Source organism: Cygnus olor, chromosome 3, assembly GCF_009769625.2.
Source record: "Cygnus olor isolate bCygOlo1 chromosome 3, bCygOlo1.pri.v2, whole genome shotgun sequence".
NCBI classification, from domain to species: Eukaryota; Metazoa; Chordata; class Aves; order Anseriformes; family Anatidae; genus Cygnus; species Cygnus olor.
In genome coordinates this window covers 1484200-1504440 of record NC_049171.1, presented here as the reverse complement: position 1 = coordinate 1504440, position 20241 = coordinate 1484200, and the positions used below count along the sequence as shown (strand labels likewise).

The 20241-nt window shown below is 57.5% G+C and overlaps 1 protein-coding gene across 2 annotated transcripts; it reads right to left on the bottom strand.

Annotated features, from left to right (window-relative positions):
* Positions 1-130: 130 nt before the first annotated feature.
* Positions 131-13049, bottom strand: DRC1 (dynein regulatory complex subunit 1). Of its 2 annotated transcripts, XM_040552280.1 has the most exons (17): positions 12859-13049; positions 11250-11343; positions 10907-11019; positions 9469-9652; positions 9133-9270; positions 8338-8424; positions 7975-8097; positions 4342-4481; positions 3886-4020; positions 3532-3761; positions 2898-3142; positions 2600-2689; positions 2189-2275; positions 1392-1576; positions 986-1129; positions 476-578; positions 131-292 (listed from the first exon to the last, which is right to left on the bottom strand). In XM_040552280.1, the coding sequence occupies exons 1-17, from the start codon at positions 13032-13034 to the stop codon at positions 176-178; spliced, it is 2391 nt and encodes a 796-aa protein (XP_040408214.1). In that variant the 5' UTR covers positions 13035-13049; the 3' UTR covers positions 131-175. The 2 variants fall into 2 exon arrangements, with proteins under 2 accessions (XP_040408214.1, XP_040408215.1); XM_040552281.1 differs by lacking the exon at positions 131-292 and having other exon boundaries at positions 531-673.
* Positions 13050-20241: the final 7192 nt, after the last annotated feature.

The window sequence follows — 20241 nt, the reverse complement described above, 5'->3', positions numbered from 1 at the left end:
CTGTGCTGCCCCGACAGTCCCCGGCTCCCGTCGCAGGAAATGACGGGCTGGGACAGTGCCGCACCCCCGCTGCCCCCCAGCACCTTCAGAGGTGAGAGGAGCACTTGGAAGGTCCACACACACGCCTGGCCCAGGTGTGGGAGAGGTTTATTAGCCCCGGCCAGGAAGCCCTGGCTCACGGCAGCATCAGCTTGGGGCAGAGAAGAGCCCCCGGCACTCCCCGTGCTCCCCCGGGGCAGAGCAGCTCCAGATCCAGGCACTGCACGGGTGGGGACAGCAGCCTGCCGGTCACCTGCGGGGAGAGGAACCCGGCGGTGATGGCATCCAGGTCCCTGCCTCCACGTCCTCTGCGTGGGGACAGCTGGGGGCAAGTCCCCGTGCTAAAAAACCCCTCTCCTGCGGGATCGCACCGCGTGCCCCCCCCCCCCCCCCCAGCACCACGTCCCCGGGCTGCAGGGGGACCCCGCGCTCTCACCCCGGAGGTGCTGTACTGCTCCAGCATCAGGCACAGCTCCACGTTCTGCTGCTGCAGCTCGTCCAGCTCGGCGAGCAGGCTGGCCCTCCGCGTGAGGACGTTGCTGTTGCGGGGAGGGCAGAGTTAAGGCGGCCCCAGGGACAGGCGGGGAGGTGTCAGCAGGGTCTCTGGGGTCTGAGAGAGCCTCGCGAAGCCCATCTGCAGGGACAGGGGGAGGTGGGCCACCTCCACCTCCCCGCGGGGTGCCCTTGGGCTGGTCTCCAGCGCAGACCCAGCACCAGCACCGCTCTCCTGCCACCGAGAGCCGGCGCCCCCACAAAGGCAGCCCCGCACACCGCTCCTAGTCACCCCCTCGGCCACCCAGGGGACATCGCAGAGGTCCCTGCTGAGCCCCTGCCCGCAGGAGCAGTGTCAGCCACGTTGGCAAACCCCTCTCGCAGCAAGGCCACGGGGTCAGCCCCTCCTGGGCTCCCCACCAGCCTGCCCCGTCCCCAGGAGCCAGACACTCACTAATATTCCTCCAGTGCCGCCGCCAGCGCGTCCCACAGCTTCAGAGTTGTCTCTGGGATAACGTGTGCCAGGGCTTCCCAGTACTCCCCGTCCTCGGAGCTGTCCCGAACCTGTCGCACCTCCTTTGCTGACCTGTCCTCCTCCCTGAGGGACAGAGAACAAAGCCCCGAGGGGTGCAGTCCTTCGTGGGTGACAAACAGCCCCGTAGCCTTCAGCTGCACTGAGCACCTTCGCCACCATCACACGAATGAGCACGACCCCGCAGCTGCTGTGGGATCAGCTGCCTCAAGGGCAATGCGGTGTCCCCTAACCCTGCCCACACAACCCCAAAGCCCCTTGTCCCCTTGTCCCAGCGCTGTCTGGCTCTCTCCCAGTGAGAACTGCTCTGCTCTGCCCTTAGTCCTACCTCGGCTTGTCAAAGCCCTGAACGAACGCTTTCAGGATCCTTAGGACATCATCAGCGCGGATGTACGCAGACGGAAGGGAGCCCAGCGGTCTCTGAGGAGCTTTGAGCTCATCACTCTGGGCACCGGACTCACTGCCCGCTCTGTCCTCCCCCAGATCCGTGACGTCTTCTCCACCTGGGCTTCCCTGGTTGTGGAAGGAAGGTCAGCAGGCTGGGCACGGTGCCCTTCTACCACCTCCTCCTCCGCAAAAGCCACCTTGGGCTTCCAGCCACCTGCAGCTTTGTCCTCTAGCATATTTGGGGAGCTCGGGCAAGAACGCGTGTGCAAGAGGTCCTGGGCAGCCACGGCAGAAGATCCTCACAACCCCTCAGCCTCGTTTTTAGCATAGGCTCTGCTTTGCACCACAGAAAATGGGCCAGGGTGTTCTCCAGCTTGGAGGTCGACTGGCATTGCCTGGCTACATCCCTGGGGACAGAATTGCTAAAATGAGGGACCTGGTTTAAATGTTTTGTTGGGATCAACCCAGCTCCACCTCCACTACTGCCCTGTCATGAGCCCCTGGAAGGGCTGGGGCTGGGCGTGCTGGCCTGGTTTCCCCACACCTGGTGGGTTATGTCCCCGGGTGTGTGGCTGCAGGGTGGCCCCGGCACCGTTCACCTGCTTCCTCCTGTCACAGGGAAACATTTCAGGGTCACCATAACGTTCCCTGCCCCAGGGGTTCAGGCGATGTTCTGCTTCCCCTTCTCCACACCCCCTTCTCTGTTGGCTCTCCCCACTGCTGTCTCTGCAGTCCCACCTGGCTGACAGCCGCCTCCTGGGCTTTGTACTTCAGGAAGAAATCCACCAGCTGGTGCAGGTCATCCTCACTGTCGATCTCGAGGGCCTGGGGGGCAGAGGAACACGGCTAGCATCTCTGAGACAACGTGGGTTTTCCAGCCTACATCTATTTGTCCCTCCCGAAATGCACCGAGTCATTTTTTTGGGCCATTTCTTGGGCCACCGTGTCCTGCATGCAGAGCTTTCACATGTGACTGGCAGCCTTCCCACAGGAAACGCATCCCTGCAGCCCCTGACGGGTTTAGATGTAGAGCTCAGTGATACGGTTTAGTGGAGGACTTGTTGGTGTTAGGTCAGAGGTTGGACTGGGTGATCTTGGAGGTCTCTTCCAACCTAGGTGATTCTGGGATTCTGTGAACTGACAACTCACCGAGAAGATGGAGTCGAGCCTCAGGAGGGTGCGTTCGTGCTTTCCCAGTGCGCGCAGCGGCCTCAGCAGCTTTCTCTCAATGAGGAAACCCTCAGGAGACACACAAAGAGGAAGCATAGAAACAGGAGTGTCTCCGTCCACGTCCAGAGCTCAGCCCCCTGCAGCCAGCCCGTGGTATGGCTGCACCACCCTGCAAGCGCAGCCTGAATGGGGAGGGCTGGCAGCAGCTGGGCAGCGTGAGGATGCTCCTCGGCAGCCTGCCCTTCCTGATCAGGGCAGGTGCCGCATCGTCACTCACCGATTCGTTGCTCATGAGCTCCAGGATCCTCTTGGCAGTCTTCTTGGAGATATTTTGCAGAGGTGTGACTCTATCCCCAGCCTTTGCTGTGCTTTCTTTCCTTCTTTCTCTGTCACTCACTTCTTCCTTCTCCTCAGCCTTTGCTATGTTTTCTTTTCCTCCTTCTCCACTGCCCACTTCTTCCTTCTTCTCTTTCTCCTTCTCCTCCTCTTTCTCCTTCTCCTCCTCTCCTCCACAGCTGCTCTCTGAAACACAGAAAAAGGGTTTGCAAAAGTCTTTATATGCTTTGACTGTGCTCCCCAAACCAGCACTGAACACTGTAGGAGTCCACCAGGGAAATCACAGCTGTTGCCTGAGACCCGGAAAGCACCCCAAAGAGCCCAGGATGCGAACTGGCTCTGGGGTAGCTCACTTGGAACTGGGAGACGCTGGCTCCCCAGGCTGCCTCGGCATGAGCCAACTCAGAGCTGGACACATTCCAGACCCTGGCTGGGCTCACAGAGTCAGTAAGATCCCACCTTGCGATGGCAAAGACAGGGGAGACGGAACGGAGAGACAGAAGGGGCTCTCATGGAGGAAGGTGAGGGTCTCCCAGTGCCACAGGGGTGACAGGGGCACTGAGGCTGCGTCCCACCTGCCAGGACCTCAGCAGCCAGCTTGGTCGCCATCCTCTTTGCCTTGTAACGCCTGAGGGGGCCGACGTTGTTGAGGAACCGGTACCGAGGCTCTTCCCAGGGCAGCCCCAGCTGCTGGGTGTGAATGATGCGATCTGCATCGAGGGCTTTCCGCATCAGCCGTTTGGCTTCCTCCTCGTTCATAAGCCAGACCTCCGTGAACTTCTCAGCGTCGCTAGCAGCGAAGTGCCTGTGCAGAAGAGAGAAAGCACCATGGCAGCAGGCTCTGTGCCCCAAAACGAGTCAGCTTCCCTTTGTACCTCACTCTGAGGCCTCATCAGGGGTGGGCGGCCAGGCCTCCGCACGCAGCCCACCTCATCCTCTTCTGCACCTCCTTGCACTGTCCTGTGATGCGCTCGCAGTCAGCTGCCAGGCTCCGGTTCTCCTCCCTGAACTGCTTCTCTTGTTTGTCCAGTTTTGTTCTCAGGTTGTTGAGTAAGCTGCGGAGCCTGAAGAGGGACAGCAAAGCTGGGGATTCCCGAAGAGGCACCTCTGGGCAATTCCGGCGTGGATGAAAGCTCTGGGACTTGGGGCTGCCTATCTGCTAGGGACTACTCAGTGCCAAGGTGCCAAGGCCTGACTGACCCTGACCCAGCTGGCAGAGTTTCCCCACTGCTGGCTTATTCAAACTGCTTTGGGGATGGCCCTGGGATGGGCTGGGACAGAGGTCACCGGCCTGTGCTAGAGGGCAGTTTTCACAAAAAAATAAAAAATACTGGGAGGTGACAGCAGGTAAGGCAGAGCCCATCTTCCAGGGATGTTTTTGTTACCTGTTGATCTTCCTCTTCTGCTGGGATCTGGTGATGGTGTTCTCCTCATCCTGCTTCTTAAGCACCTGAAGGTTGTACTCCAGCTTCTCCTGGTTCAGCTGATAGGCGGCTTTTGTCTGCTGGAGCTGCCTCTCCAGGTTCTGGCATTTCAGAAAACACGAAAACGAGCTGTGCCGTGAGCAAAAGTCACACTGGAGCCCGGATCTTACTAAGTCTGCATCTCCAAGTCCCATCTTCCTACAATTTCTCCCAGCTAACCCCTCCTGCCTGGCTGGCCATGTGGCACGCTCTGGTGAGTGATGGAGATATCGGTTGTCCATGCTGCAGGACCATTTCTGGGGAAAGGAGAAGGGACTGAAGTTGTACCCAACTTACACTCACTGGGGCACTAACATGGGCCTCGCTCCTCACCTTAGCTGCTGATTTTCACGGCAGTTTTAAGAACTGCGTGCCTTTGGGACCTCTGCCCTCCTGCCAGTTTCATTGAATTAGCCAAAAGGCGCAGAAGTTGGAGGAAGGCACGCAAAGGAGTGACTGCACGAACTCCAGGTCTCGCAGAAACCAGAACAAAACAACTAACACTTCTCCTTCTGCACTGATGCGTTTGTGAACGTGGTGTCTCGCTGTGTAGCCTGGAGGACATGAAGCAGACAGCGAGTCCTCCCCGTTACCCCCCAGCTGAGATGGAGACATCTTTCTTGGCTTCTCAGCACCCCATTTGCTCAACAGCTGACGGAAAGAAGAGCCGCTTCCAGGGCTGATTGCTGCTGTCTCCTGGGGCTGCTGCTTTCAGCTGGAAGGCATCACACCCTATCTGTCTACGATTGCTGCTCTCTGTCAGCCCTAAATGCCATTTGGAAAGAAGCTCAAGGGGACGTGACAGCATGCGATCAGGGGAACCCCAGGCTCAGTGGGGTGTGGGCAGCGTGGCTGCGTGGATGGATGAGAGGCAGTGCTTGGGCCTTGCATAATTTAATTCACTAGTTTGAGCACGTTCCATGTGGAAGAGGAGGCAAAAATCTGCTACTGAAAAATTTTATAGCGCAGTGCTTTACTGGGGAGGCCCAGAAAGATTTCTTCCACAACAGAAAGTGATTTGAATTAAGCTGCTACGTAGCCCCATATAAAAGCATCGATTACTGGCTCAGCTGTGCAGAGAAAGAAGAACAGAATCACAGAACGGTTTGGGATGGAAGGGACCTCAAAGCCCCCCCAGTTCCAACCCCCTGCCACAGCAGGGATGCCGCCCACCAGATCAGGTTGCCCAGGGCCTCGTCCAGCCTGGCCTTGAACACCTCCAGGGATGGGGCATCCACAGCTTCTCCGGGCAACCTGTGCCAGTGCCCCACCGCCCTCTGAGGGAAGAATTTCCTTCAAGGTCACAGCAAACTGCACAGCAGAGAGACCCAACTCATCACCAGATGCTTAGGCAGGGGGGAGCCTTGCTCTCTGCCCAGGGGGGCTCTGAGGGCAGGTGAAGGGTCCCAAGCTGCGGGCAAGGAGGACGTTGCTACCTGGGTTAGGAGGTTCAGGGCTCTCCTGGGTTGCCCTGTGTACAACAGGGAGCGTACAGACAACCTGCAAGGCACCCGGCAGCAGTCCCACCCGCCTGGGATCAAAGCTTGCCTAAAGAGATGACGAAGGCAAATCCCTGCAGGGACAAGGGACGTTCCCCCTGCAGCAGACGGAGAAAAGCCATGGCCCAAACCCCATAATTAAAATGCTGATTACCATCTAATAAAACCGGGGAATACTAATTAGCCTCAAAAACACGGTCTTCATCTTTAGCTCTCGACTAAGCTCTTGTTTCAGAGACACCTCAGGACAGTGATATCACCTGTTAATAAGGAAAATAGGTGTTTCCCACTTCTCTTTTCTTATCCTTGAACTGGAAAGGTGAAGTCTGGGCTGTAAAGAGCTACACAAATCTTGCTCATCCCTCTGCCCCACTGAGGGAACGACTTTACCAAGCCAGGCCCAGCAGAAGTTGACTTATGCTATTCCTAAAACCCTGCATCAAAGAAGAGCAAACCAACGGCACAGACGCTCCTGATAACCACCAAGCAAATCCTTGCCATGTCTCGGCTTTCCTAGCTTGAAATCTCAAACCTTGACCTGAATGTTAATTTAAATCTTCCCCACCAAAACTCAAATCCATAACTTTTACTTGCATCTAGTACAGACGCGGGGAAGTCATTCTCCTCCTCCATCACACAGGACTGTGCATATTTGTAGACAAATCTCCCGACACAAACCTCCCCCCTTGTCTAAACAGAGCCAGTCTTTCATCCTTTTATTACAGGTCATTTGTTTGCTTGCTCTGTTCAAGACTCTCCCCCCTACTCCCTCGTGTGTTGCCAAACCTGGACAAGGACACGCAGGTACAAAGTAGAGAGGAATGGTTACTTCCCTGCCTTGTATAAAACCCTCTTGAAACTGCAGCTAGAGATAGCAGGTGCATTTTTACAACAGCACCACAGTGTCATTTGTGAACCTTGATCCCCAGCGTGCTGCTGCCTCCCTCCCCAAGTGTTTCAGGGCTGTTTTGGGACGTTACACACTGTATCGCCCTCCGGGTTATCAAATGAAGATGAAGAAGGCACAGAGTCAGGACTGGACCCCTGGACTTGCCCTTTCAGGCTGACAGGGAGCTTGTGACAGTAATGCTTCTCCGGTGGTTGTGCAAAACCTTCCAGACACCATCCCTAGCCTGCGTGTCCCTGGGCTTCCTAGGAGGACACCATGAGGGATAAACGACGAGCCTTACTAAAGTAAATGTAAGAACATGTCCCATTTCTACCGTGCAGCCTGGGAAACAAGAAATGACAGCAAGCAGGTAAGGTGTGAGCTGTGGCCGGGTCCTCTGCTGAGCTGAGGAGGCTAAAAAATGGTGGGGAAAGCCAAATCTCACAGCCTAGGGCAAACACTGGGGTGCCAAACCTCACAGCCTAGGGAAACACTGGAGCTGCAGGCCAGCAGGGTTGTGGAAAGCCAGAGATGCACTGCTTTGTTCGCACTGCTCCTCGCAGACAATTTGGTGGATAAAGAGGTGTCCGTATCTCCGGGAAGCCATGGCTCCGAGGTGTGGATGCCTAGTGATTGCTCAGCCAGTGGCGTGTGAGGGCCGTGCTCTGCCACCACAAGCCTGGCTACCTCGGTAAGGGCAAACTCATAATTTTTGTGTGATGTGGGCTTCAAGGGCGTTAGAGAAACTGTGGGTCTGTGGTTGGATGTCAGAGGGAAAAGCTCATACTTCCTCGGCCAAGGACCCCAATAAAGGAGGCAATTAGTCTGATCTGAAACGATCTGGTGTCAGGACACTCATACTATTTGATTCTCCTAGTGATCACGATCCCAGAAGTAACAAAGCACTCAGCCTTCCCAGTTGCTTCATACCTCCTAGTTCACGTGCTACAGAAGCCTAAGAGCCAAGGGCAGACGGGCACTGCAGTGTGAGTCCCACCGAGATGCGAGACAAACAGCTCCATCACCCTGTTGATACGGGGCTGAAGAGCTGAGATGACCAGATACCAGATGCAGCTTTCACTCCGATTAGCTGCCCCCCAGAGCCAGCAGTACAATGAAAAACCCAGGGAGAGCTGCTCCCGTGGCGCACGTCTGCCCTTTCCGTACCTGCACGTCATTCTCCAGCTGGACCTTCATGCTGTTATACTCCTCTTCGTCCTGCACCCGCAGCTGCTTCAGCTGTTTCTCAAACTCTTCCACCTTCCTCATGCGGGCATGCAGGTATTCCAGCTGAGGGCAAAGGGAGAACGCCATCCATTAACGGTGACAGCTTCCTCCCACGATCACAGCTCCCTCAGCCAGCGCAAAGCAAGGTCACGCACGGCTAATTCCCCAGCAGAGCAGTCTGAAAAACCGCCCCTCTGTCCGAGGGAGCCAGACGCCTCCCCACACACTTGTCTTTCACGGCAGCCCACTGCCGGACAGCAGCGCTGGTCCTGGTAACCTTTACGTACCTCGCGGGGACGTTACCTCTTTCGTGTTGTGGGCCTGGATAGCCTCCTCCCACTTCTTCCTGTTGCTGTCCAGGAGCTCTCGCCGCTCAAGCTCAAAAGCTTTCTGTAAAGGAGACAGAGCCCTTCACCGTCAGATGGTGAGCCCTTCACCATCACCTCGTACTAGTTCACACCAGGAGAGGATCTGGTGCTGCTGCCTGATGTCTCCTCTCACAGGCAGAGACCGGGACTGCTGCTAACAGCCACCCAGAGCCCAGAGGTGCCCGTGGTGCTGGGTAGCCCCGAGAATTCACTGGAAATCTGTGGAAAGTTAAGTCCATCCCAGCCAGACCCAGTACAAAATCGCTGTCTGCAGATTAGGAGTGGAGCTTGGTCTGACAGCCACTTGGTTTCGCCTAACGAGACGTTAAATGAGGGGAGACGCCCTTGCTCATTAGCAAATACAAACTCGATCTGTGAAGTGGGACCTCCTGTGCTCTGCGAAAGGTAAGGCTAAATGACCCCAAGGCTCCTTTGGGGCTTTTAGGGAGATGGATAACGAGCCAGCAGGCAGCAACAGCTTCTACATGCTCCCAGCTGAACCACGGTCACTCACAGCATTGTACAAACCAGCCCCGCAGCACTCAGCACCATCCAGCACTCTTGCTTAGCCGTATTTCAGCCTCATTCACCAAAATATCAGCCCTACGGCTCTGGGCAGCAGTCAGCCCAGCCCGTGCAGTGAGCCTGAGGCCTTTTTTGCCATAGATGTGGAGAAGGGAGCGACTGCAGGCTTTCTAACTGGACTCTCCCTCCACCAAACGGACCGTACCTCAATGTGATGCAGTTTGTGACGGTAAGTTTTCAGCATGATCCTGATCTGTTCCTCCATTCTCTCCAGAAGCAGGTGGATGTCATCTGACTGCTTCTTAATGGCCTGCACATAGTGCTCGTCTTTGCTTTTCAGCTCCTGGAGGAGGGTAGGAGATGCTGAAATCGGAGAGAAGTATTTCTCTAGGAACCCTCCGGGGCTAACAGAGAATGTAAGACCCAGATGCTGCCTTTTCCAAAGAGGAAGAGGTGACGAGGGCAAAGGGCTAGAGAGCCCAGGGATGGGTAGGAGGGAAGGTGGGAGGACAGATCACCACTGCCACGGTCCCCGTGGTACCTGCTGCAGTTCACCAATGAGCTTGTTCTTCTCCTCCAGAAGCAGCGCGCACTGCTGCTGCTGTTGGTTCAGCAGCTGCCACAGCTCCTGCGGGACCGTCACATCCTCAGCCAAGGCCCACTTGGAGGTGATCTTCTCAAACTCGGAGGCGCTGGACTTGGCTTCGTTCTCCAGCTTCTTCACCCTGCAGGCAGCGGGGAGCACAAGGCAAACCGGGCGCTGGGGCAGGGCAGCAGGTTATTCAGCTGCTCCAGACATGGTCCAGCGGCCTGCGCCACATACGAAGCCACAGGAGCACCCCCCTGCATGACTTAATCTGACAAGTGTCCTCCAGATGTCAGCGGAGCAGCAGCTTCCCTGCAACCCCAGCGACGCAGCCCAACCCAGTGCTCCACACCCTCTGAGCAAAGCTGCCAGAGCCGCCAGATCCAAGCCTGCTTCGTCCTTTGGGTAATCCGTTAGGCTCCAGAGTCCCTGGAGCATCAAAGGGTCCCACAACTGGAAGGAATTCAAAGCGCACTGGATGCAGAAATGCCTGTCTGAGGAGAAGGTCCTTCAGGCATCCACAGGCGCTGCTTGGTCGTGCAGCTGGACTGAGCTTCTCCCGTGCACAGCCCACCCTTGCCACCCCCAAACCTCCTCTACGGGCAGTTTCTGGGCACAGCACCTGGTTCCTTCAAAATTCCTGTTGGGAAACCGTCTGAAAAAGGGCCAGAGCTCTTGCTACAGCCAGTTTCCCATAAACTGTTCCTACAGTGCCCTCCAAAGGCAGCTAGGAGCTCGGACGTGGTGTTTCCCAGCTGATCTTGGAGCCCTGCAGGCAGGGCTGAAAGAGCCAGTCCCTCGGAGACCGCCGAGCTCCTCCGGTGGAGCAGGACGGGTTTGCCTGGGAAGCCACACAGAGGGGATCAGAGAATAACTGAGGCTGGAAAAGTCTCAGGAAACCATCGGGTCCTGGTCACGATGGGATCAACGTGAACGTCAGAGCAGGTTGTGCAGGGCCTCGTCCAGGCAAGGGCTGAGGGTCTCCAAGGAGGAAAATCCCTACAACATCACCGGCCCCTGACCCCACATCTGACCACTCTTGCTGTGAAAACATCGATATCCAACTTCTCAGACTAGCACAGCCTCACGTTTTTCCCACTCCTCACACACCAGAGCCCTGTGTGGCTGTCCCAGCACATCCTCATGCCTACAGATGGCGGGCAGCTGCTGGAAAGAGGCCGTTTACTGAGCCACCTCAGCAGAGGGTGGCACCTCCAGGCTCAGGAGAGCTGCTTGGACGGCCAGAAATGAGGGCAGCTGTGTCTGTGCCTCTCAAGCACGGAGACCCCAAGTATGTGGCACAACATAACCATCCTGCGAGGTGCTCCGAGAGCTGCACAAACATCTGGACTGCTCCTTCCCAGCGGCGCAGACCCACAGCACAATCTCTTACCTCTGCTGCTTCAGCTCTGCCTCTTCCGCCCTCCTCTGCGTTTCCCTCGAGTCAGCAGCCACCTGGATGTTTGTCACCATCTGCGTGCCTTCGAAGAGCAGCTTGGCCAGCCTCTGTGAAGGAGGAGGTGCACACATCACACCCTGAGAGCTGAGCTCTGGAAGGAGGGACGCTCAGGATTTGCCCCAGGAATCACCTCCCACCCGCTCCCGAGGAGTTTCTGTCACTGCATCTTTTCACGTAAAGATTGCTGTGACACTGGGAACTGCACAAAGCTAGAAGGGTAAAAGCAAATGCCTACAGGCCAGGGACACGAGAGGACCTTCCTGTCCTACTGCCACACCTGCTGGCTCTCCTCCACCTCCTTGTGGCTCCTTCTCTCTTCTTCTTCCTCCTTAGCCTCCTCCTTTGGCTCCTCATCTTCTCCAAGGGCTTGCCTGGGCGGATGGGAGGAAAAGACAGAACATTTTGCACCACACGAAATTCCTAATGTTCAGAGACCACCTTGCAAAGCTTGCAGCTCCACCACACGGAGCTGTCCGGACCCATTTGGGGGTTGTCACTGACCCCATTCTAGTCCCCTGGGATCTCACCTGAAGGAAAGGCTCTGAGCTCAGGAAGGGGAAGACGAGCCTGTTTGGGTGGAAGTGGACGTTACTGTTAAGGTTTGGCCCCGTGGTTTGGCGATGGGGTCCCCAAGCACCTTGTGGTTCCCTCTCGGTTTGGGGAGGAGATGTTGGGTGCTGCCCAGGACTCGGTCAGAGTAGCTCTGGCTCAAGAGGATGGCATTGCTGAGGCCTGGTCCAAAACTGCTTGGCAGGGAGGAAGGGGCAATGCCTTGGTGCAGTTCCAGCCCAGGGAGGTCCCCAAGTCCCAGCTGGGGGAAGATGGGGTCCCTGACCCAGCCCCAGGTCAGGAGAGGGTGGCAGGGTACTGCCACCTGCTGCTCTGATCCCACCCAGCCCGGAGGGACAGCTGAGGCTTGCAGGAGGACCTCGGTTCAGTCCTGGTTTGGGGGAAGGTGTGCTCCATCGCTGGCGAGTCCCAGTTTAAGGAACAACTGGGGCCTGATCCAGGAAGCCACTGGTGTGGTGCTGCTTTTGTCCAGGGGGCAGATGGTCTGTGGCAGGGCCTTGTCTTGGAGCAGGGGGAATCACTGCCCCAGTGCTGGGCTGGGGACAGGACAGGGTCAGGGGCCTGGGGACAGGCACACCCCTGATGCAGAAGAGACTGACCTGGCCCGTAGGGTTCACTGATCCGCTCCAGATCCAGGCTGAAGCTGTCCTAACCCTAACCCAGTGCCGCTTTGCAACTGGGACCCTGTGCCAACTGGCAGGGAGTGGGGATTTGGGGCAGACCCTGACCCAGAACCAGCTGGGGGAGAGGTCCTGGACCCAATGAAGGCTGTCACAGGCACGCTGGGTCCCTGCCCCCTGCCAGCTCATGGTCGGGGTGCTCAGGCCCACTGCCCGTGTGGCGTAGGGAATATTCCGAGACCTGGTGCCTGCTCAAGGAGGATGGTCCCTGAGCTTGTGGGGGACCACAGAACCATCTAGCTTGTGGGGGACCACAGAATCACCTAGGTTGGAAGAGACCTCCAAGATCACCCAGTCCAACCTCTGACCTAACACCACCAAGTCCTCCACTAAACCGTATCACTGAGCTCTACATCTAAACGGCTTTTAAAGACCTCCAGGGATGGTGACTCAACCCCTTCCCTGGGCAGCCCATTCCAACGCCTAACAACCCTTCGGGACAGGCTATTAGCTCAGGGTGAACTGGTCCTGGTTCGGGGGTGCCAGCTCAGGGAAAAGGAAGCCATCCACGACCAGACGCTGGATTTTGGGGAGCAGGCAGTGGAATTGGCGCTGTTTTGGGGCCGCTGCTCGGGTGGGAGCCGGGCCCGGCCCAGTCAGGTCCGCGGGAGGGCCCCGGGGCTCCCCGTTCCTCACCGGCGCTTGGCATCGAGGCGGGCGGCGATGCGGCGGCGGCGAGCGGCGATGCGCTCCTCGGGGCCGGGATCGGGATCGGGATCGGGGTCGGCGTCGTGAGGGACCGGGGCCGGGGCCGGGGCCGGGGCCGGGGCCTGGCCCCGCGGAGCCTCCTCCGCGCCCGCCCTGCGCCTCATGCCGCGCCCGTCGCTAGGCAACGCGGCCGCTGCGCATGCGCGGTGCGGCGGCGGCGGGAAGCGGGGGGGAAGACGGAGGGGTGGGGGGTGAGGCGAAGAGGGGGGGGCGGCTGTGGGGGCTGCAAGGGGGTATCCGTGGAAAGGGGTAACCGTGGGGTGTTGGTGGGGTTCGGGGGGCTCTGTCATGGAAACACAGAGCCACCAAGGCTTGTAAAGCCTGCCAAGATCACCTGGTCCAACATCCCCCTGCCACCAGTGTCACCAATAAGCCGTGTCCCTCAGCACCACGTCCAACTGAAGCCAGGGATAGAAGAATGGGGGCTTGCTTAATCACACTAATGATTTCTGAATAAAACAATCGCTGTTATTAAAGCCAAAAATGGAAGAATAGGGGCTTGCTTAATGGCATTAAAAGTAGATATTGCTGAGTGTCTTTGCTTACTCGCACATCGGGTAATAGGGAATATAAGGTTAGGATAAACTTTTACTGTGCGCTCCTGCTTGCAGGATGCCCGCCATTGCAATCGCAAATAAGATAGCTTCACACTAGATTCTGCGTGAAGAAAATTATTGATAGTTTTCTCACAACCCCGACAGCAAGTGAGTGAGGACAGGAGCTTTATTTGAGAATGCCTTGACTCGAGTTTTCCTGAGCTGCTCCTTCCCCGCCTGTTTCATGCTCCCCCATTCTCATCTGGCTGGATATGGCTGTGCCCACCATGGGGCAGCTCCCTTCCCTTCTCAGAAGGGCTTACTCCTGCCGACCCTCGGCCACCAAAACCTTTGACACGTGAAGCTGGTACGCTCAGATTTGTCCCTGCTGTCCCTGCATGGGGACTCTGGGTGCGGCTCTGCCCTGGGGCCATTCCACCCATTGTGTGTCAGTGGGATGGAACTGTGGCATCACAGCCACGGCCAGCTTCGGTGGGCTTCAGGTGGCTCAGTGTCACTTTGCCTTCGTGGCAGTGAGCAAGAGGCAGAGCGAGCAGCCGAATTAGTGGCTTAGGAGTGTGTTAGTGGAGCTGGGAGAAGGAGCAAGGAGGCGGGTGGGAGCAGGCGGCATTGCTGTGGCCCCAGCCTCCCCTCCCCTTGGGTTTGTCAGCCTCCCCGGGGCTCCTTCCAGCCCTGGGTGCGCAGGTTGATGCTTCCAAACGTGGGGCTGGGCAGGGTGAACACAGCTGGGGAGGACGGGGAGATATCTCATGCAGTTGTGAAAGCCTTTTTGTTGAGGAGGTGTTTGTGTAGGGAGAGATACTGTGCTCTGGGAGTGTTGGGATGAGAGCATGAGGAGCCCAATCGCTAACCTCTGGTTGTGTTTCGGATGGCTCTGTTACACAGGACTGGGACTGAGCACAGGTCATTGCCTACCACGAGGTGCGGTCCCTGTGGCCTGATGGGGGTGCTCGGACAGCTGGCCTTGTGGTTCTTCATCGTCCAGCTGCAGACTCTGATGAAGGCGCTTGGCTTCCACTCTCTCTGGGGCCAAACCATTTCGGCAGCCATCGTGGTTGCCAAGTCCGTGAGGATGGTATCGCCAGAGGTAAAGAAGCGTCCGATGCCCAAGTCCGCTGCCCTCCTCCAGCACTAAGAGCTGCTCCTGGGCTCCTCAGGGCATCTGCCCCCAGGGCCAGGGGGATGGATCATGGTGGAGGGGAAATGTGCCCGGCTGAGCGGTGCTTTCTGTGCACTCCCAGGGGACTGCTAAGAGGAGAAGCACATGGAGGAGCAGGAGGATCCGGCAAAGAGCCCTGAGGAGGCTCGTGAAGAGGCACGTCCGCAGTGGAAGATGCAAAGGGAGGTGGGTGTCATGGAAGGCGGAACGGCTGACGGAGGGCCAGGGTCGATCCAAGCAATGCCCAGGAGCTGCCCGCTGCTCACACACAGCGCAGCCCCTTTGCTCTTTCACCCTTGGTTGAATGCCCCAAACCCAGGGCCCCTCTCTGCGCCCAGCCTGGGCCTCTGCAGGGCCTCCCTGATGGGGTTTCCAGCTCAAGGGGGCCCAAAGGGAGCCCTGCAGTCCCTCACCACCTCCTTTCTCCCTCCCAGCCTGAGACAGAAGTGGCTGCGTGCTGGGCAGCCCCGGCGGTACTGGCTGCGGTCAGTGAGGAGAAGGGGCTGCATCTTCTGCAACCAGCAGCAGCCCCCCTCGGTGCCAACGGTGGCTGTCTCCATGCCTGCAGGAGTGCCGGGCGAGGTGCTGATCAGCTCACCTCCATCGTCCCCTGCACCTCACAGGGTGAAACGAATCCGCTTCGGGAAATAGTAATAATGCAAATAAATGGGGGTGGTTCTTGAACATGGCCAGGAGTTTTATTTGAGAAACCCTTGATGCGATTTGTCCTGACTTGCTCCCTGTCCTTTCCCTCCCGTTTCACGCTCCTCCATTCTCCTCCTCGCAGCCACACAAACACCCCGATGGGGTGTGCAGGGGCCTGTCCGGGATCCCTGGTACAGTGCAGAGGAGAAGGGACCCCTGAGGTGCCCTGGAGTGGTGACAAGCCATCAGGCTGGGGATGGGAGCGATGGGCTCCTGCCATGGCCACCAGCATGTCCCCAGAGGCCCATGGGGCGTCCTTGGTGGCCCTCAGAGGGAGGCTGGTGACAGCAGCCCCAGTGCCACCAGCACTGTGGCTATCACAGTGGCTGTTATCTGGTGCCAGTTGCTATCATAGGGACCTTCCCTGCCCTCTCCCCCACAGACCCGGGGCTGCCTCCTGGGGTGTTCTGCACCCACAAACCCTCAATGGAGGGGTGTTGGGGCAGCTTCCTCAAGGGCTTCACTGCCTCCTGCACCACTCTTTTGTGTGTGAACGTCCAGGTTTCAGGGAAGGAGTGGCTTGGGCTAGTTCCCACTGCCCTGACAAATGTCCCTCGGGGAAACCAATAGCCTTGAAGAGGGAACACCCCGTCTGCCTGCAGTGCCACTGGTGCTTTGCCGGCAGCTGCCCAGGTCACAGGAGGTCTCCGAAGAGCCCCCCACAAGGGACTGTTGGGCACACAAACCACCAAATCCATCTGCTGTGGGTGTGGGAGCAACGTGAGAGCTCGGCAGAGAACTCAGCAGTGAAACCCAGACTTTATTGACAGAGTACAACAGCAGCGTCCTAAAAACATCCCCGAGAGTCATTCCAGCAGTGAATGAGGGTCTTGCACACTTGAAGCTGAGCATGGTGGGTCTTCAACAGCTGAGTATGGCAGAGAGTTTAGAAGAGAGCCCTTCCCTCCCTCGTCCCCAATATACACAGCCAGAAATGCCCCAGCCCCAATGCACCTGGATGAGCACAAACCAAAGCCATAAGTGAGACGGGCACGGGGAGCTCACGCGGTGACAGAGGCTGTGGCTCCCTGTGAGCCCCAGGGGTGTCCAGCCAGCACCCGTGCTGGGCTGGTGGCCCTGGGAAGACGCTTGTGCTGCTGGATGCTTCCCTGCCTCTGTACGGGTGAGTTTTGGATGGGGCTCTCCCCACCTTTTGAGTCAGTGACATGGTGCTGGGATGAAGAGGAGTTATCGGCCTTCATCCCCACGACCCCCTGGCGACCACCACCGGAAGGCACTGCGCAGGCGCAAACAGGAGGAGTTCATGGAAATGACTTCTTGGAGCTGATTTTAATACAAAGCAGGGATAGGTTATGCATATGTATAGGTGTATTGGGAAACTTCATGCATATGTAACTCTTTACTGCATATAACCAAAGCAAGTTGCCGCGTTAGGGCGCGCATGTCTTTGGGAGCTATCCCACATGCGCCTGGCGCCGAAATAAACCACATACCTACTTTATAACTCATCTGCTTTGAGTTGTAGAGTTCTTCCACGAATCACAACCTTTCCCTGAACGCCCCCAGATGATGTCCGTCCACCCCATGGCCAACATGAGGGCTCAGAACCAAAATGAACGGGTAGGGGAAGTGCAGGGGGTGACAACATGCCAAGAGCTCAGACCAGTACGGGTCCCTGGTTTATCCTCGTCAGTCCCTGACCCGGGTGGAGAGAGAACCGGCAATAAAAGTCACCCTGCGATTGTGTTTTTGCAATAGAAGGTGTTTTTGCAGTGGGAAATTCCACTAACCTTGCATATGCAAAAGTGATTGTGTGGCATAGCAGTGGGGAGTTGTTAAGCAGATGAGGGGAAGGTCTCGCTGTCCCAAAATAAGGGGGATAGCTAAGAAAAACAGGATGAGCAGTACGAAATTAACAGTTGGTCAAACAAAATTGTACATCTGTGGTATAGAAGCGCCTCGAGTAGGTTGTGAACCTGCAGTACTCAGCCAGTGAGGAAAAGGGAGAAATCAGGTGTCGGGTAGTAGGGAATATAAGGTTAGGATAAACTTTTACTGTGCGCTCCTGCTTGCAGGATGCCCGCCATTGCAATCGCAAATAAGATAGCTTCACACTAGATCCTGCGTGAAGAAAATTATTGATAGTTTTCTCACAACCCCGACAGCAAGTGAGTGAGGACAGGAGCTTTATTTGAGAATGCCTTGACTCGAGTTTTCCTGAGCTGCTCCTTCCCCGCCTGTTTCATGCTCCCCCATTCTCATCTGGCTGGATATGGCTGTGCCCACCATGGGGCAGCTCCCTTCCCTTCTCAGAAGGGCTTACTCCTGCCGACCCTCGGCCACCAAAACCTTTGACACGTGAAGCTGGTACGCTCAGATTTGTCTCTGCTGTCCCTGCATGGGGACTCTGGGTGCGGCTCTGCCCTGGGGCCATTCCACCCATTGTGTGTCAGTGGGATGGAACTGTGGCATCACAGCCACGGCCAGCTTCGGTGGGCTTCAGGTGGCTCAGTGTCACTTTGCCTTCGTGGCAGTGAGCAAGAGGCAGAGCGAGCAGCCGAATTAGTGGCTTAGGAGTGTGTTAGTGGAGCTGGGAGAAGGAGCAAGGAGGCGGGTGGGAGCAGGCGGCATTGCTGTGGCCCCAGCCTCCCCTCCCCTTGGGTTTGTCAGCCTCCCCGGGGCTCCTTCCAGCCCTGGGTGCGCAGGTTGATGCTGCCAAACGTGGGGCTGGGCAGGGTGAACACAGCTGGGGAGGACGGGGAGATATCTCATGCAGTTGTGAAAGCCTTTTTGTTGAGGAGGTGTTTGTGTAGGGAGAGATACTGTGCTCTGGGAGTGTTGGGATGAGAGCATGAGGAGCCCAATCGCTAACCTCTGGTTGTGTTTCGGATGGCTCTGTTACACAGGACTGGGACTGAGCACAGGTCATTGCCTACCACGAGGTGCGGTCCCTGTGGCCTGATGGGGGTGCTCGGACAGCTGGCCTTGTGGTTCTTCATCGTCCAGCTGCAGACTCTGATGAAGGCGCTTGGCTTCCACTCTCTCTGGGGCCAAACCATTTCGGCAGCCATCGTGGTTGCCAAGTCCGTGAGGATGGTATCGCCAGAGGTAAAGAAGCGTCCGATGCCCAAGTCCGCTGCCCTCCTCCAGCACTAAGAGCTGCTCCTGGGCTCCTCAGGGCATCTGCCCCCAGGGCCAGGGGGATGGATCATGGTGGAGGGGAAATGTGCCCGGCTGAGCGGTGCTTTCTGTGCACTCCCAGGGGACTGCTAAGAGGAGAAGCACATGGAGGAGCAGGAGGATCCGGCGAAGAGCCCTGAGGAGGCTCGTGAAGAGGCACGTCCGCAGTGGAAGATGCAAAGGGAGGTGGGTGTCATGGAAGGCGGAACGGCTGACGGAGGGCCAGGGTCGATCCAAGCAATGCCCAGGAGCTGCCCGCTGCTCACACACAGCGCAGCCCCTTTGCTCTTTCACCCTTGGTTGAATGCCCCAAACCCAGGGCCCCTCTCTGCGCCCAGCCTGGGCCTCTGCAGGGCCTCCCTGATGGGGTTTCCAGCTCAAGGGGGCCCAAAGGGAGCCCTGCAGTCCCTCACCACCTCCTTTCTCCCTCCCAGCCTGAGACAGAAGTGGCTGCGTGCTGGGCAGCCCCGGCGGTACTGGCTGCGGTCAGTGAGGAGAAGGGGCTGCATCTTCTGCAACCAGCAGCAGCCCCCCTCGGTGCCAACGGTGGCTGTCTCCATGCCTGCAGGAGTGCCGGGCGAGGTGCTGATCAGCTCACCTCCATCGTCCCCTGCACCTCACAGGGTGAAACGAATCCGCTTCGGGAAATAGTAATAATGCAAATAAATGGGGGTGTTTCTTGAACATGGCCAGGAGTTTTATTTGAGAAACCCTTGATGCGATTTGTCCTGACTTGCTCCCTGTCCTTTCCCTCCTGTTTCACGCTCCTCCATTCTCCTCCTCGCAGCCACACAAACACCCCGATGGGGTGTGCAGGGGCCTGTCCGGGATCCCTGGTACAGTGCAGAGGAGAAGGGACCCCTGAGGTGCCCTGGAGTGGTGACAAGCCATCAGGCTGGGGATGGGAGCGATGGGCTCCTGCCATGGCCACCAGCATGTCCCCAGAGGCCCATGGGGCGTCCTTGGTGGCCCTCAGAGGGAGGCTGGTGACAGCAGCCCCAGTGCCACCAGCACTGTGGCTATCACAGTGGCTGTTATCTGGTGCCAGTTGCTATCATAGGGACCTTCCCTGCCCTCTCCCCCACAGACCCGGGGCTGCCTCCTGGGGTGTTCTGCACCCACAAACCCTCAATGGAGGGGTGCTGGGGCAGCTTCCTCAAGGGCTTCACTGCCTCCTGCACCACTCTTTTGTGTGTGAACGTCCAGGTTTCAGGGAAGGAGTGGCTTGGGCTAGTTCCCACTGCCCTGACAAATGTCCCTCGGGGAAACTAATAGCCTTGAAGAGGGAACACCCCGTCTGCCTGCAGTGCCACTGGTGCTTTGCCGGCAGCTGCCCAGGTCACAGGAGGTCTCCGAAGAGCCCCCCACAAGGGACTGTTGGGCACACAAACCACCAAATCCATCTGCTGTGGGTGTGAGAGCAACGTGAGAGCTTGGCAGAGAACTCAGCAGTGAAACCCAGACTTTATTGACAGAGTACAACAGCAGCGTCCTAAAAACATCCCCGAGAGTCATTCCAGCAGTGAATGAGGGTCTTGCACACTTGAAGCTGAGCATGGTGGGTCTTCAACAGCTGAGTATGGCAGAGTTTAGAAGAGAGCCCTTCCCTCCCTCGTCCCCAATATACACAGCCAGAAATGCCCCAGCCCCAATGCACCTGGATGAGCACAAACCAAAGCCATAAGTGAGACGGGCACGGGGCGCTCACGCATTGACAGAGGCTGTGGCTCCCTGTGAGCCCCAGGGGTG